At 54.1% G+C, this 17,585-nt stretch overlaps 4 protein-coding genes across 4 annotated transcripts in view; 3 read left to right on the forward strand and 1 right to left on the reverse strand.

Annotated features, from left to right (window-relative positions):
* VDBG_03457 (NADPH oxidase) overlaps positions 1-1,045 on the forward strand; it is a gene marked incomplete at both ends in the record, with an annotated part of 2,961 nt that extends 1,916 nt beyond the window's left edge. Inside the window, 2 exons of the mRNA XM_003005458.1 lie at positions 37-654; positions 715-1,045. Of these exons, the coding sequence (XP_003005504.1) occupies positions 37-654; positions 715-748 (652 nt within the window). The remainder of the gene's footprint in view (positions 1-36; positions 655-714) is intronic.
* Positions 1,046-1,463: 418 nt separating this feature from the next.
* Positions 1,464-3,011, reverse strand: VDBG_03458 (predicted protein; the record flags this gene model as incomplete). Its single annotated transcript, XM_003005459.1, has 1 exon — positions 1,464-3,011. The coding sequence occupies one exon, from the start codon at positions 3,009-3,011 to the stop codon at positions 1,464-1,466; it is 1,548 nt and encodes a 515-aa protein (XP_003005505.1).
* Positions 3,012-4,452: 1,441 nt separating this feature from the next.
* Positions 4,453-9,002, forward strand: VDBG_03459 (ATP-dependent permease PDR10; the record flags this gene model as incomplete). Its single annotated transcript, XM_003005460.1, has 3 exons — positions 4,453-6,294; positions 6,357-8,461; positions 8,948-9,002. The coding sequence occupies 3 exons, from the start codon at positions 4,453-4,455 to the stop codon at positions 9,000-9,002; spliced, it is 4,002 nt and encodes a 1,333-aa protein (XP_003005506.1).
* Positions 9,003-9,390: 388 nt separating this feature from the next.
* VDBG_03460 (carboxypeptidase S) lies at positions 9,391-10,893 on the forward strand (the record flags this gene model as incomplete). Its single annotated transcript, XM_003005461.1, has 1 exon — positions 9,391-10,893. One exon carries the CDS (start codon positions 9,391-9,393, stop codon positions 10,891-10,893), a length of 1,503 nt encoding a protein of 500 aa, XP_003005507.1.
* Positions 10,894-17,585: the final 6,692 nt, after the last annotated feature.

The raw sequence follows: 17,585 nt of genomic DNA on the forward strand, positions 1-17,585 counted from the left end.
GCGTGTAGGTGGTGATAACACTAGCTATGCCTCTAGCGTCTTGGGCTGCGAGTTCGACAAGAAGAAGGACGGTAGCAAGGTCGTCGGTGTCAATGGCGATGGAAGCGATGTCGATCCTGCTCTGCGCCGCGTGCTGCCTCGCGTTTACATTGACGGACCCTTTGGATCGGCTTCGGAGGATGTCTTCAAGTACGAGATCTCTGTTCTCTGCGGCGCGGGAATTGGCGTCACGCCGTTTGCATCCATTCTCAAGTCCATCTGGTATCGCATGAACTACCCTCAGAAGAAGACGCGCCTCAGCAAAGTTTACTTCTTCTGGATCTGCAGAGATTTCGGCTCCTTTGAGTGGTTCCGCTCGCTGTTGCTCGCCATTGAAGCGCAGGACGTTGACAATCGCATCGAGATCCATACCTACCTGACCGCCAAGATCAAGGCAGACGACGCAACAAACATCATGATCAATGATGCCAACGCTGACAAAGACACCATCACCGGTCTGAGGTCGCCGACGAACTTTGGACGGCCCAACTGGGACATGATCTTCCGTGGAATCAGAAAGCTGCACTCACCTGCTGAGGCTGGGGTGTTTTTCTGTGGTCCTAAGGGCCTTGGCAGTACACTGCATATCTTTTGTAACAAGTACAGCGAACCAGGGTAAGCTCGATTTATCTACCAATTACGTACCGTGTCCCTGAACTAACACTTAAACTGTAGCTTTTCGTTCAAATGGGGCAAAGAGAACTTCTAAAGGGGGCAAGGTGTGGAGCAATTTTATTTCTCTATTCTTATGGTTTTCTTCAGATTGCATGTCTGATTGTTTGCTGATCAGTACATGATCTGAGACTTGTTAGCCATGGGAATGAGCCTCTCGCTGTGGCTCTTGTTTGTTAGACGCGGGCGAACCCTACCTGGCCCGGACGGGCACGCGAGGGTTGAAAGAGGATTCTCTCAAAGAGAACTCGATACATTGTCGGTTGATGTTAATAGGATTTATCACGGCCATATGGCGCATCATGATTAGGATATACACATATACATTACTTCTTTATTGTTTTCATCACTGCTCCAAGGGAAGGTCGTGGTCTCGACCCTTCACCGCGTCAGATCTGGAACGGAAATGGGTGTGCGAGAGATTGCAGCACTTTAAGAAACGTTCAGCAGGGCTCCTCAATGAAGGCAGAATATAAGTGTATGTTTTCACAGTCCATGGTAGTCCCCCGTCAGAAGCTACCTCAAAACTCGAGGAATAAGGCCAAGTACGGTTTGCCAACCAGTCTACTAGCGGTGATATCATCTCAGACCAGTCGCTCCCGAACTCTCCGCCTCACCCTGCCTTACAAGGTACTTGAGTGCTGCGATCTCTCGATGAAGCCCCCAATATGGCAGAACGTTATCTATATCACTTTGGAAAAGAAAGGGTATTGTACAGTCCTTAACAGACATCCCCGCCATGAAGCCTTTGCTCACGTTGTTGCGCTGGGCTTGAGGGCGCCGGAGAGATTCGCGCCACTGTTGGCACTATCGCCGCGGCGGATGATGAAAGTGGACCAGTCGGCGTGGTGTGGCGATGCAAAAACTCTTGAAGTACGACGAGGTGTGCTTTCTGTAAAGTTTGGAAGTTGTCTGCGAGCATCGCAAGCCGGCTTTCGAGGTGTCTTATGGATGCGAGTAGAGGTGGATGATCCGGGAGGCGAGATCAAAAATCGTGTTCCCCTGTGTGGAGCGTCTCGATGCCCGACGGAGTTGAGTGGTTCCAAAAGTAAGATGACTTCTGGTGCTGGGATAGCCGTGGGAAGAGCAGGTGCTTCCAGTGACGGCGACGATGACGTTTCGGGCGACAGGAGAACACAGTTTGGTGCTGTTGTGCGGCGACTCGAGCGATGAGGTAGGGATGGCTGGCGCGTGGCTTGTTCGAGGGGTTGGCTGGCCGTCTGCCTTGGTACACTCTTGAATCGAGGAGCTGGCGCTCTTATTGTGGTTTCAGTGATTGTCGACCTTTTCTGAGAAGTAGTGGTAAGGGCTGAGGCGCAAGTTTCGTAGTGTGTTCTCTGCGGTGATGTTATTGTTGTAGAGTTAACGATACCCCATGTTTGCGAAGCAGCAGGACCGGAGACAGTCCCCCTACGAGAAGTTGACGTTGGCGGGCTGCTTGTAGACCGGGTTTCACTCCGAGAATCAGCCACGAAGCTCGAGTCTTCGGGCTCCGGTATCACCACAAATCTTTGCACCGTGTCAAACTGATACAGCCTAAGGAGGTCTGCGTCCGTAATATCGCGGTCCACGAACCCAGCATCTGTGAACACGCTGCATCTTGATGCTGGATTCGAAGCGTCCACAGACTCGCTCATCGTCTCGTGCTCCTGACGCAAGACAGCTGAGTCGTGCTCCATTAAGCAAATTGGGTTTTCGCGACTACCCTCTTCAGCTGTCGGTAAATGCACCGAAGTTTTGCGGCCACGCCCTTCGGTTGTATGCGCAGAGCCACTAGCCACCATGACGACCCGAAGGGCACCACGGCTACCCTTTTCGACCCGGAAAGGTTCAAGCTGCAAATCTGCGCGATTCCTATATCGCTCGAGTAACCTCTGGAGCATGTTGTGACGCATATCTGGACACGTCGTTATATGCCTGGTCCTGCCCAGGTGCAGGAGTTGGAAATGCAGCTCAATGACGGCATGGATAGCTTTCTCAACCTTTTGTTGAGTGAGCACCATGTTCGTAAGAATTCTTCGGCGATTCTCGTCGAGAATTGCTAGCTTGCGTTTGAGTGGTGACCGGAAGATCTCTGCGATGGGCTTCAGTACCGGGTGTGTCAGATTCCACGCGTCCCAATATTGGAAACCAGCAGCTGTCAAGATGTGATGGATCCGAATGACCCCGAGAACCATGGTCAAGCATTTCCGCTCGATAACATAGAACTCTGCAGGCCAATATCGCTGCAGTTGGAGGCGCTGGAGTTCCAGTAACCGTTCCTCATGGGCATCCCCTCTGTATCGATCGGACTGCGTCATGCTGTTGCCAGTAGGGTAGAACTCTTGGGCCGTCGAGTTGTACAGATGGACTGATAGTGGGATCCGGAAGAGACGTCTGAGAAGTAACCAAAATGTCGCTGCAAAATCATTCCAACGTACAAGATTTGCTTCACAAACAGGCGTCAAAGTCCAGGACACGAAGATGGGGGCGGCTGATGGGTGAGAGAAGCCCTTTAAAGATGCCTACGTTCCGGGCGATGCGGCGGATTGCCCAGGATACGCGAACACGTCTACGTCGCGCCGCGTCTCGGGAGGGGAGCTTGATCGTGAGCTCCGCCACGAGTTCTCGTGGAGCTCGAATCAAGGGATGCCTGGGGATCATGGTGGCCCGTGAGGTTCTCAGAGCGCAGGTCTTGTTTTAATGAAGGTTGGTGTAGGCCCGCTTCATTCAGAGGAGGCCGCACCATTGCTGCACTCTTCATTACTTCTAGACCCATCACGAAACCTTCAGAGTCTCCGTGGGGCCTCCTCTCCAGGAGATGGTGCTACTTCTCTAGGTAGGTAGGTACCTAAGGCAAGAGAGATTGCTTCCTCAGAAAGCTTCAGAGAAGCCTTTGGATAAATTCAGGCGTCGTGAAGGCATTCCCGTTGCGGGTATCGGCTCCTTACACAAATGTTGCATGTTTTCATTGTTTGAGCTTTCTCGATGGCACTCTGCACTAGACTGCACTGCACTACGACAAAGCGACAAAGCATTGTCGTCAGCGGAGAGCAGTATTCCTGGGCGTGACATGAAAACTCTATCGCTATACTAGGGTCCTTGCCTCAGGGTCTACTTACCGAGATGGCGACCTGCAACCGAGACTCCACGTGCAGCGCAAATGGGTTGACAGATGGCTCAGGTAGCAAGTGGCTGTGGGGGTGGCGACTGGGGTGGCGACTGGGGTCTGGTGGGGTGGTGCACGGATAGCCGAGAGCGTCTGGTGGCTCCGACCCTGAAATCACCAACATGACATGACCATCCTGGCCAAGGCCTGCAAACTCCCACCACTCTTGTCGACAGAACACCCAAGCGAGCTGCACCCATGGCCCCCGCCACCCTCTGTCGTCCTAGCCTGCCGCCGACCCGGGCCATTGAGCCGACACAGTGGCCAATCTTGCACAATCCAACGGCCCCTCACTTTTTGGGCCATTGACTCCGTCAGTTGGCTATGGTCATCTACTTTTCCGTTGCCCGTTATGGATATCTCATCTTCACTCCATCCCATCTGGCAACGCCAGGCCGGCGACAGAAAGGTGCGTGTTCTTGTTAAGCGAGCATCAAACAGCCACTTCCTCGCGAGACCGCTTTCGATGCTGGCCAAGTTCATTTTGAACACTTCTCTTTCGAAACCTCGCGTCACAGTCGTTGCTCTCCGCACATAGAAGAGACTTGACCTCCACTTTGACTGCTGAATCGTCGCGCTACCTCTTCGGCATCATGGCTGCTCCCGAGGAAGCTCAGGGACAAGGGCCTGATGCTAAGGCCACCGAGCGCCCGACGTCCGACATATTTGACATGGACAAAGTCGAGCGCGCCAGCTCGATTGCGACCACTATGGACCCCAGCGCTCACGGCGATCTGAACCGCGACCGCGATCACGGTTACCTCGAGCCAAGCCGGTTCTCCTTGTCTCGCGCCGGGCACATTTCGCTAGACGACGTTGAGGCTGTCGACGTCGAGATTCGAAGCCTTGCTGTCACCGTCGATACATCGCCGTCGTGGTTCGAGCCTTCGACATATCCCGACCTGGCAAAGCAGAGATTCAAATCTACACCCGATTCCAAGACATTGCTGCACCATGTCGACGCCTCGTTGGCCCATGGCACGCTTACTGCCATCATTGGCGGAAGCGGATCCGGCAAGACAACGCTACTCAACACCATGTCAGAACGCATGATCAGCTCGCGTTTGTCGCAGGCTGGATCTATCCGCTTCAACGGCAACGATACAGTGCAGATCGTGCGCCACGCCTACGTGATGCAACAGGATATCCTGCTCCCGACTCTAACCGTTCGAGAAACCCTGCAGTACTCTGCCGACTTGCGCCTGCCCCCACCAACCACAGCTGAGGAGCGCACCCGAATCGTTGAGGAGGTCATCTTAGAACTCGGCCTGAAAGAATGCGCGGACACTAGGATTGGCAATCATCAGCATCGTGGCTGTTCTGGTGGAGAGAAACGGAGGGTCAGCATTGGCGTTCAGCTTCTAGCCAATCCTTCAGTCTTGTTCTTGGACGAGCCCACGACAGGCTTGGATGCCACCAGTGCATTCCAGCTCGTCAGGACTCTCAAGAGCTTAGCGACCAAAGGAAGGACCATCATCACGACCATTCATCAACCCCGCTCAGAGATTTGGGATCTGTTTGATAACCTTATCATCCTGACCCGTGGCAGCCCTGTATATTCGGGGCCGGCTAAGGATTGCACCACTTGGTTCGAGGGGCAAGGGTTTCGACTGCCCCCTTTTGTAAACCCTGCCGAGTACTTGATTGACGTTGCTGCCATTGACAATCGAACTCCAGAACTTGAGGGGGAGAGTACAGCTCGAGTTGACAGGCTCAAGGCGGCCTGGACGGAACAAAGTCAAATAATTTTCCCACCCACGGAGCAAAGCGCTGTGCAAACGACAAGCCACAAGGAAAGGAGAGCACAAGCGACGAAACATGCCACATACGGCCGTCAACTACGCATGTTGACCAACAGGACGTTCAAGGTCACCTACCGAGATCCTATGGGCATGCTGGCAGCCGTCGTCGAAGCGGTGCTGATGGGCTTGGTGACGGGATATATCTTTTACAACCTTCCCCGAGATGATTCCGGTATTCGCTCGCGCCAAGGAGGGCTATACACAGCCGCCGGTCTCCAGGGTTATCTCATCCTCATCTTCGAGATCTACCGTCTGTCTATCGATATGCCTACATTTGACCGGGAGCACACGGAACACTGTGTTGACGCTATTCCGTTTCTCCTCTCTCGACGTTTCGCCCGTTTATTCACCGAAGACTTCCCCGTTCCGTTCCTATTCTCTGTCATATTCTACTTTATGGCTGGTTTCGAGAGAGATGCCAGCCAGTTCCTCATCTTCTTCAGCATCACTCTACTGAATCATTATATCGCCATGACTTGTGCTATGACTTGCGTCACAGCCTGTCGAAATTTCCCTGGCGCAAGCTTGATTGCCAACCTGATATATACTATGCAGAGTATGGCCTGTGGCATGTTTGTTCAAGCTGAAAGCATACCCGTATATGTGCGGTGGATGAAGCACATCACATACACTGTAAGCCTTTGTCCATTCAATCCCTTACCATGCCGTCTGTGTCTGACTTTTCGGTTCGATAGTATTATGCTTTCAGCGCATACTGCGGTAACGAGTTTGAAGGGGCGTTCTATGATTGCCCACTACCTGGCGGTCAGTCAGATCCAGCTTGTTACCAGTACACAGGCGAGTTTATTATGGAGTCGCTCGGCTTCCCCCAAAATTGGGTATGGCGTCCCATTGTCATCATGACCGCCTTCGTCATTTTCTTCTGTATCCTATCTGCTATAGGACTTCAGTTTGTTCCCGTTGAGATGACAATCGCGCGAGCCAGAAATTCCGATACTGATTTGTCGGCTGGCAAAGAAAAGATGCGTGCGAAATCAATCTCTGAGGTTCGCACCATCGATGTTGGACTTGACAACTTTGCGCTCGCTCTCGACAAACGCTCTGTGTTTGGTAGGAAGCAACCCACCAAGACAATTCTCAACCCAGTCGATGCGACATTTCAAGCAGGCGTTCTGAATATCATCATGGGTCCTTCGGGCTCAGGAAAGACCTCGCTCCTCAATGCCATGGCTTTGCGTCTGCACAACAATATTGGCACGCAGTACAGACCGGCAGGCAAACTAACCTTCAATGGCGCTGTGCCATCCAATGCAGTGATCAGGTCGATATGCTCCTACGTCTGCCAGGATGACGATGCTCTGCTTCCATCCCTGACTGTGCGCGAGACGTTGCGGTTTTCGGCCGGCTTGCGTCTCCCCTCCTGGATGACGAAGGAGGAAAAGTTCAAACGCGCCGAAGAGGTGCTTCTCAAAATGGGTTTGAAGGACTGCGCCGACAATCTTGTGGGCAGCGATTTGATCAAAGGTATCTCTGGAGGTGAGAAACGTCGAGTCACGATTGCGGTCCAGCTACTCAGCGATCCACGTGTTCTACTGCTGGACGAACCGACGAGCGGCCTCGACGCCTTCACAGCCAATTCGATCATGGAAGTGCTTCAGGGCCTTGCCATGGAAGGGCGCACCCTCATCCTTACGATTCATCAGGCGAGATCAGACCTGTTCAAGCATTTCGGAAACGTCCTCCTTTTGGCTCGAGGCGGCTCGCCTGCGTACGCTGGTTCGGCCAAGGAGATGCTGGCGTATTTCAACCGTCAGGGATTCGAATGCCCTTCACACACCAATCCCGCGGATTTTGCTCTAGATCTGATCACCATTGACCTACAACAAGCAGATCGAGAGGCAGACAGCCGGGAGAAAGTTAGGCGCTTGGTCGAGGCGTGGCAAGACCACCTAAGAACACCAGTGGACATGGATAAACACGAAGCGCATGCTACTCGTTTATCTGGCATCGAGGAGAAAGCAGAAGATGACGCCGATAATATAGCTTGGGGGATCTCGTCTTCGGAAAAGACGCGCTCTCGAGAGAACGAGAATGAGGATGAGCTCCACATATCATCTGCTTCGAAAACTGGACATGAAGCGCACCATCGACCTGCTGTTCCTCCCCCTCGTCAGTCCTTCAACAAAGCCACCCTGGCGACGCCGGCTGAGTTGGGTGCTCTCGTTCGTAAGCGGGCATCGTTCGCAGCAGCAGCTCCACTGCTCATGCACCGGGCGTTCATCAACTTCCGCCGGCAACCACCGCTGCTGTTGGCTCGAACCATGCAAGTCGTTGGCTTAGGCCTTGTGTTATCGCTCTTCTTTGCGCCTCTCAAGCATGACCTTATCTCTGTGCAGAATCGCATGGGATTCGTCCAGCAGGTCGGCGCCTTCTACTTTGTTGGCATGCTGCAGAATGTAGCGGTCTATCCAGCCGAACGTGACGTCTATTATCGCGAAGATGATGACGGCGTCTATGGGGTTGAGGCCTTTCTAGCCAGCTACACCTTTCTTGAGATCCCGTTTGAGGTTATCAGCAGTCTTCTCTTTGGCGTCCTTGCAGTACTGGCTGTTGGGTTTCCTCGCACTGCAGAGATGTATTTTGTAAGTGTGTTCTGCTGCTTCGCCATTGTGAGCTGCGGCGAGAGCTTGGGTATTGTGTTCAACACACTGTTCAGTCATACCGGCTTCGCAGTCAATCTGACAAGCGTCTTCCTCTCTGTTGCCCAGACCATGGCTGGCGTCTTGTCCATCGACATGCCCGAGTTTCTCAAGGCTCTCAACTTCTTAAGTCCTATCCGGTACGCCACAAGGGCCTTGGCACCATTCAGTTTGGAAGGCGTGAAATTCACATGCACTGGCGGGCAGCAGCTCCCTGATGGTTCATGTCCGATTGAGACAGGCGAAGATGTGTTGAACTTGTACAGGCTGAATGTGGACGGAGTGATCAATGTTGCCGCGCTGGCTGCATGCGTAGTAGCCTATCGCCTTCTGGCATGGATCATTCTCAGGTTGGCAAGAAATCGAATGGAAGGGTTGCGGCAGAAGAAGAGAGATGCGGCGAGATAGATGAATCTGAGCGCTGACGGGCCAAGTTACAATATCTTGTACCCATTTTCAGCAGACATATACAAACACCTGACATGTGGAAGATATCCATGCGCTACCCCGGGTTTGTGGTTTGTGAGACACCAAGGCGGGTTGTGGCGCCGTGATCCAGGTCGGAGACGCTTCCGTCACAGCAACCCCTCATCGGCGCCGTAGTCCGACCAGCTGAATGACTCTAGGTTTTGGCTACCGTTTGCGGTCATCGCCTCGTACAATAGGGAAAACGTGGCTTAACCTAGCTTTAGTTTCCATTGGGAAAACGCATATATAGTAGCGGCGCCTTTTGCGTGAAGCTTGGATTTTCTTGATCCCTACACACGTCAATTGAGACTTCTATCATTAAGTCTGATTTGCAGCCTCTGGTATGGATCAAAAGCGACCTTCAACCCTATCGGCATCGCCACCATCGTCTACATCTGCAGGCCTTAATAGAAGCGGGAAGGCCTCACTCTGGTGGGCGGTCATACCCGCCGCGCTCTTGCTAGCATGGCTGAATGCCTCCTCCTTGCCCTTTGCGGACTCCTTGCCGTCAATCTCGCATGCGGCCCTGACGACATCTAGAGAGCAATGTCCTCAATCGGCGCCTATCCGGCCGCTTCTATCAACGTCCAGTTTGGTCGATATGGAGTCGCATATTGCATCTCACGCCTTTCGCGACGCCACCGTCGCCCGACTTGCTGGGGCGATCAAGATCCGTACCGAGACTTTTGACGATATGGGCGCCCTCGGCGAAGACCCCCGCTGGCTGGTTTTCGGCGACTTCGAAAGGTATCTGCGCCAGACATTCCCTCTGGTGCACAAGGTTCTCTCCGTGGAGCACGTCAACACGCATGGTCTCTTGTATACATGGAGAGGCACAGAACCAGCCCTTAAACCGACCGTTCTTATGGCTCATCAAGACGTCGTACCGGTTCCGAACGCGACTATCGGCCAGTGGCAGCAACCGCCATTCAGCGGTGCCTTTGACGGCACCTACATATGGGGTCGAGGTACAGTTGACTGCAAGAACACTCTCATCGGCATCCTCGAGTCGGTCGAGCTCCTCGTTGAAGCCGGCTTTCGTCCACGCCGCACTGCCGTCCTATCATTCGGTTTTGACGAGGAGGTTTCAGGTCCTCAGGGCGCAGCGCACCTCGCGCCATTTCTCGTCGACCGCTACGGCAAGCACGGGGCTGCGCTGATCCTTGATGAGGGCGCGGGTATCATTCCCACCTGGGGTAAGCTCTTCGCGTTGCCGGGCGTCTCGGAAAAGGGCTACCTAGACGTCGAGATCATTATTCGCGCCCCGGGAGGCCACAGCTCCATGCCACCTGCGCACACCAGTGTCGGCATCGCCGCTGAGCTGGTCTCCGCCATAGAAAGCGAACCGTATCCGCCTGCATTTCACGACGAAAATCCTTTTTTGGACTTTCTTCGATGCGGTGCCGCACACGCTGCGGAGTTTCCTATGCCCGTGAGGATGCTGCTGCCAAAAAGAGGCGAGAATACAATTCTGCTAGGGTTTCGCAAGAGCTTGTTGGCCAAACTGGTTGCCAGGGGCGGTGAGCTGATCCGGAGCTTGTTCACAACGACACAAGCGGTGGATGTTGTGCACGGCGGCGTCAAGGTCAATGCTCTTCCTGAGCGAACGGGCATCAAGATCAACCACAGGATCAATATTGGCGAGACCTCTGGTACGATCAAGGCAAAACTTTCAAGGCTGGCAGGTCACGTTGCTAGCAAGCATGGCCTTGCTCTGCACGCTTTTGATGACGAGGCCGAGTCGCCCTTGTCTATCACACTGCGCGTTGAGGGGAGCATTCTCGAACCAGCTCCCGTCACACCCACTGACCTTGAGGAGGGTAGAAGATCAACGCCATGGGCTATCTTGTCGGGTACGACAAAAGCCCTGTACGGAGACCACGTGATCGTGGCGCCTGGCCTCATGCCAGCCAATACGGACACCAAATTCTACTGGGATCTCAGCCGGAGTATCTTCCGTCACTTCCCAGGTTGGGACCCTGAGTACGATACGCTTGATGGAATTCATACCGTCAATGAGAAGATCAGTGTATCGGGCCACATCAAGACTGTACAGTGGTACAGCCTGTTTTTGAGGAACATGGATGAAGCTGACATGAACTGAACTCGGTGTCTCCGCAAAAATGCACATATGAGTACTCGGCAGGTCAACATGAGATCGGTGTACTTGTTTATCTTGCATCATCACGTTACGCCGATATCGTGGCATCATTAAACTTCAAACACTTTTTTTGTCATTTAAGCGTAACTTCCCATGTTCACGGCCGGGATCGTTCTGGCGATGGACCTAGTAATGACTCACTTTGTATGCGACGCGATGAATGGTCCTTGGAGCCGGCACATGTGCCCGGCGGACACCCCGACTGAAGATTTTCAGATAAGGTTCGGTGTGTGCAATGCTTGGCACCTTTAACTGTCGGAATCCCAGATGGGTCATATGCAAGCCGGATATGAGATCTGGTGAGGGGCACAGGAATACCAGCACGGAGCTTGCTCCGTTCGACGCGTGTTGGCCTGAGGGTCGGTGCCATTTTTCAACGTCCACTGCCAACTTGGTCACAGACGGGTGGTGTGGTCGCCACGAGGTGATGCTTACGCGAACCTTGCAAGCGAGTATGTGGTAAGGCTCTTGGCACTGCTCATACTATGTCGGCACCCTGAGACTGTGGGTGTTGTACCGATACATGTCTCGCCAGATCTTGCAGGAATGGCAAGATGTTAACCCGCTGTGCCATCGATCAGGTTGCTTCGAGGGTCCAAGAGCCCAGGGGCTTGGCTCTGTGCGTCCACTTGAAAACGGCTTGTTTCTTAAAATGCCCTCCTTCGAGACGTGATCATGTCACTCGACGTAAAAAACGTCTGTAAACACGACATATTGATGGGCGATTGGTTATTGAATGAAGTCCTGTGTCGTCAGTCCGGTGTCATTGTCCGCAATCAGCTGAGTCGTGCTTAACCCCTGTCCTCTGAACCGATATGATAATCCTGGTTACAAGCACTGCGAGCCTTCGCATATTGCCCGAGGCCGGGCTTCGGCCCGTGTGTTGTTTGCTCCAAGCAGCAGACGCTGTGCCCAGGACCCTACTTCATATGGGGCGTCTACTTACGACGCTGCACCTCCTGGTGTTGCGTTATGAACGAGAAGCGATGCTACGATGCAATCATAGTCATCCACGTTCAGCAGGCCCTATCTGGCGGTGCTTCGATCTATCGTTTTTGCCATGCTTCCCTTGTAATTGATGCCAAGCTCACTGACACTAACATTTCAGTCATGCTCCCCTGGCTCAAAGGCTTTCATGTTGCTGCCAGCGCATGAAGGGCTGAGAAATTATCACAACCTCATGTGGCAATACATCACTTGCTTACTTGCGATCTTCGAGATACTCGGCATTGTAATTGCCGTGAGGACTTCTATACATGTGCCGACTGTACAAAGTCATGCCCGGTTCGTTGTGAATTTTGCCAAAGCCCGCTCTGCCTCACCTCTGGTCAAGGGTGTACTAGCGGGGCTAGATTGGCGACTCCGATGAGATTGTTCAAGCTTGCGCACAAATCCCTGCCCTGACTCGCTCATCAGCAGGAATGCTAACAGCTTGCTGGCGCTTGCTGCACCTAAACGGTCAGTGACCAGGGCACCTCCCAGCACCGTCAAGTCGCTCCAGGGATTCTACATCCCGTTCGCGTTGACGTTTGCCCAATGAAGAGCGAAGAGCTGTGATGGATGACACACAGCGGATTCGCTTTGGACTGGCATTTTGTACACCGCTGCAGCCTAGTCGATCATCTGGTGGGGAGCCAAGTCCTCGGGGCGCAACACTCCTTAACGGTCCAGAGTGAATTCACCCACCGAGTCATCAAGCAGAGCGGTATCGAAACGGCGTGTTTTCCGAATTGATGACGATGTTTGCATGTTTATCTTTGTCCGCTGTATACCAACTTTGACCGCTACAATATCTGGTTTGCCGTATTCCAGCAAACCTCAACGACCCCAAACCACCAAGTTCTTAGCGATAGTTTGCCAGACGATCCAATCCGTGCTCCTCGAGAGTTTGGATGTACGACGCCTAGGTCGATTTTGTAGCACCGTAGGATACCTAAGGGAGTGCATTAAGTGTGACTTTCCGTTTCTCCGGGCCAACGGTCTGTGTAGCGGTGGCTACATATCGAGGGGTCAACCGGAATATAAGGCTGCCTTGTCTATAGCGGTCTGATGTTCATGCTGTCGAACACACGAATTGGGATGCAAGCAGGACAAATCTGAAAGGAGGTCCTAAAACCATCTTCAGTGGCGGATAGATGACAAACCATGGAGCTCTCACTCCTCACGCTCCGTCCCAGGAGTTTTGTTCTCGAGACGATTGGAGAGGCGATTTGCTGGTAACGGGCAGTGAGTGTCAAGTCGGCATTGAAGCGACAGTAAAAATCAAAGGCGACAGAGGATAACCAGTATAGTGTCAGATAGGCAGGGCGACTGGCGGTGTGACGCATGATCTGGCAAGTGGTCATTGTGTTGAACTACTGACGATGGCTTTCATCGGACCCGGGTGGTTGCGCAAGCTCTTCAGGCGGAGTTCCCCGAGGCGGGGAAGATTGTAGGCACTTATTGTTCCACGTGATGCGCGTTCTTCTTGATCTTCCCTCACATATGGGGGCCGACATGGACAACTCGATTTCTGACCGTTAGAAATAATATTTGACGTCGGCTGTGGGCAGGTGCAGAACCAGCATCCTCAAGAAGTGCATCTTTGCAGATGTGGCAAGTAGCCTCGCCATGGACCTGACGATGTCGGGCAGCCAACGAAGCATCTGCATGACGGGATCAACCCAGGGTGCTAGGACTACCAGCAATACCAGGCGGCCAGGCTTGAGGGATGTTGGTGGGAGTGGCTGGCGAAGATCACCCGACGGGAGCGATCTCATTACGCATTGATTGAGAGGGTGTACGTGCGTGGTGGGGCGTCGAGACGGGCGAAGACGGGACGCACCGTTTCGCGAGTCAAAAGAGAGGGTGAAGTGTGTCTGTGGTTGAAGTCGTTTTGGACAGCCCGCGTGATGCCAGTTAAGGCGTAGCGGCAGGGCTAAGGGCGACGGCGCCATAGGTGGCTTGCCCGCTCTGACCATGATCGTCGACCTGACTGAGCAACAGATACTATCAACTCAGCCATGCGTATAAAGGCGGTCGGGACTACAGGAGATGGAGGCTTGGATCAAGAGCGGTCTGGCATGTTGAGACAGTCCCGAGGGCGTCTCATTCTAACCTGGGCCTTGACATAACAAGGCGCAATTCAAAAGGGCCATGCAACTGAACTTTTGGCAGGCTACTTAGGTGCATCTCCTGTTGCTCGTTAGAGCGCGCAAGGCACCGATGACGCGTCGGAAGAGCACAAACCCGGGCTGCGCGTTATGACTGGGGGGGACTTACCATGTACAACAAGGGCTCCAGAAAGCGGCGATCTGGCCGAGAGAGGGAAGAGCGTCGAGGTTAGCAAGGCGCGTGCGCTCAATGAATGGCGGAAAGGAGAATTGCGGCTGCGAGACCGAGACAGGGCCACAAGGCACGCAAAAGGCACAGGCGAATGAGGCGGCCCAGACCGGTCGAAAGGCGTCTGGGGTTGATTTGTGCCCCCCAAGAAATTGAAGCCATCGTGGGATTTCGCAGGCGGACAAGGCGGGGTAAGAGAAGGCGAGGACTTGGCTGGCGGCAAAGGGAACGAGTAGAATGTCCCGTGGGAGGGATCGACTTCCAAACGAGCACCATGCCCTTGCCGCTCATTGTGCCGTGTGTTGTGTTTTGTGGTGTTGCTAGCTGCGCCGGCTTTTCAAATTCCGCTACTGTTCCGCATATACTCAGCCGACGACATGGATCTTCCGTGATGGAACTCGACAGGTCGACGGTGACCAGAGGACGCCATAATCGATTCCGGACTAGTGTTGAGAATGAGAGAGTTGGCTTGCGAAGACGAAGGCCTCTGAGGGAAACTTGATGTTGAGCAATGTCTCTTGCCCCCTCAATTAGTGCATTCAACCTCCTCCCTGGGTACCTAGGTAGGTGGTACCTGAGGTGTTTCGGAACGGAAGGCAAGGCCCCCGCAGGCGACTTGGGCAAGAGGCAGGAAAAGACGTTCCTCCCTCCACCTTGCTCAGAGCCCGCACAGGCCATATGAGACACTGCACAGTCACTACCTGCCAGGGTCCTTACAGCGCTCACTTGGCCCCCGCTTCTACTCAAGAGGCAACTCAACCATGATCACCCCTGTTGCATTGGCCTTGGGATTTGACAGGACTACTCTCAGCTGCCGACCCAAGCCAAGGACGTGGGAAGAGCATTGATTCGGACGCTCGAAAAGCCGCCGAACGTGCTTGCGATGGCGCTTAAGTTTGCGACAATGTTCTCACCACCAAGGCATGCGTCGTTGATGCGACGGTCGCTGGTCGATTGACGATTGCCGATCATCATCAGCCTCTGAGGGACATGAGAGACAAGTCTCGAAACCCGCATTCCTTCTTCAACGGGAACACTGCGCGACCCCCCAAATTTGTCGGCTGTCGGGGTGCATAGTGCTCTACGAGCAGCCTCACGGGTTCCGTCATCGTCGTCCAACCACGAGGACAGCGGAAACTTGCCTTCGTGCAGCCCAGAAACAACGTACCGATTCCCGACACAGGTGTCCCCCCACACTCTGCTCCGCATCTCAAACACTACCATGCACGACCAGGGCTCGGCGCCACAGCGAGCGGAGTATTGCGGTCATCAGGAGGACGAAAGAGAGGGAGGGAGGGCGGATCCCAGCAACCAACCTACGTTGCCTGTCTTTGGACCCTCCTCATCTGCACCAGCCCGGGCACTGCCTGACTGTGACGAAGCCTACCGGCCGTTGATGACGACCGTAGCAGCAGCAGCAGCAATAACCGGTTCAAGACATCGTCCCAGCCCAGAGCGACGCACTTGTCGCCGAGGGAGTTGACCACCAATACAATTGAATGGGAACGAAAGTGGACCGTGCATCAGCCCCCAAAGTCCAGAGCAGAGCGAGCATGTACCATGTAGCCCACCTACCTGATGATGGAGTGAAGACCCATGTCAGGGAAATGGGAAATTCTACGGCCAGCAAATGAGCAAAGGTCTTGGCGCCGTGGGGTTCTGATGGCTCGGAAGTACCCAGTCATCTTGGTTGTGCCATCCACCCTGTCCTTACAGCTCATCACCCGAGAGGGGTCAGGGGGTAACGGCCCAAAGGTATGAGTGAGCGGGGGTCCAGGTCAATGTCAAGGTCAAGGTCAAGGCCGGAAGTCAGGCCAAGCCTAGCTGGTTTCCTAGTCAAGGAGCCTCCAGGTGATCTTCAGACGTTGGCTTGGCTGCTCATCGCCGTGGCCAAAGATGCCACACCCGGGCACCGACCAGCACACCGCATCGAAACACCACTGACGAGGACGACGGCTGTGTCCGAATCTGGCTGCCAACCAGCCTTCCTCTTACCAAACACATACCGAGCCAGCTGCGTGGGAGGAGGGTTGGGGCCGGGTTGGGGCCCCCTTCCCTCAAAGGAGCCAGTCAACGCCCACGAAAAAACTGCTTTACTACCCAGCTCGATGTCCTCTTATCAGAAACCTTGTCGTCAAGTGCAGCGAGGCACTCGGCCGGCAGCAAACATCCTTCATTGACCTCCCGAGGCTACCACCGGTGTCTCGTCAGTCACTCACTCGAGGACCACACACTTGCTCACACCAGATCATCTTGGGTATGGCCGATCCTTGCCATGCTCCACGGCTTTGACGGCAGATGTGGACGCCGAGGAAATCACTTGGCTGCTGGTACGACGTGAGTGGTCATCCCACGATGTCTTCACCCACTCGGCCGACGAGTCGCGCGTCGTGGAGCTAAGGAGGTCGCCCACAAGGTCGATCTTGGAGCTCATCGCCTCCAAGTGGCTCCGAGTGGAGTGAAAATGCGAGACTCCGCTGACGGCTCTCACGACTAATGAATGCCCAAATCGAACGCTCGGCCGCAGGACACTGTAAGGCGACGCCAGGCGAAGGAGCGTAACGCACGATAGTGGCTGTCGCTCGTTGACGAGCATGCATCGTGTTCAGTTCATCCAACCATCCCTGACGCCTTCTCGCTCAAATACCAGCGCCTAGTCAACTAGTATGCTAGCGCACATGTACCTGTGCCCGCAATGCACAGTCAATCCTGGCAGACCTTACTAACTATCGGCGCCTTTTGGCTTCGCAAGACAAGAAGGACCCTGGTCCCCGAACACGGTACCATCCATCTGCAAGCGCAGATGTGTTGACGCATCCCGCTCTTCGACCCCTGCTGACCCCATGTCTCTCTACACGTACAGCAGGTAGGGTAACAGTACTTACAATCCACTCCACCACCCTTCCCGCAGCCTCTCCTGTAGTCCTCGTTCCCCAATAAGACTACCCATGGCCTCAGCTCCTGCCTTCTGCCCCTCCATCTTTCGCTCCTCACCTTGCAGCGATTAATTGTACTTCCATCTCAGCGGGCCGCTGCGGGCTCGATCGCCAAATACATACCATTTGCCGCCTGTTTCCCCGTTAATCTCTTGCCCGCAACAATCAAGACTCGGCTAGTCAACAGTCTCCTTGTGCGTCCCTTCGTCACTACCACAATATTGCCTGCAACCTTGGCCTCGTATTCGTGCCGCCAATTCCCGGACTTGATTTCGGACCGCCTTGTCGAAACGAACTCTGTATATCGAAGTCGAGCAGCGGGTCATATTATCCACCCCTCCCGCGCTTTTCGTGGCATGGTCCCGCTACTGACGAGCA

The sequence above is a fragment of the Verticillium alfalfae genome, genomic scaffold (assembly GCF_000150825.1).
Source record: "Verticillium alfalfae VaMs.102 supercont1.4 genomic scaffold, whole genome shotgun sequence".
Lineage (NCBI taxonomy): Eukaryota > Fungi > Ascomycota > Sordariomycetes > Glomerellales > Plectosphaerellaceae > Verticillium > Verticillium alfalfae.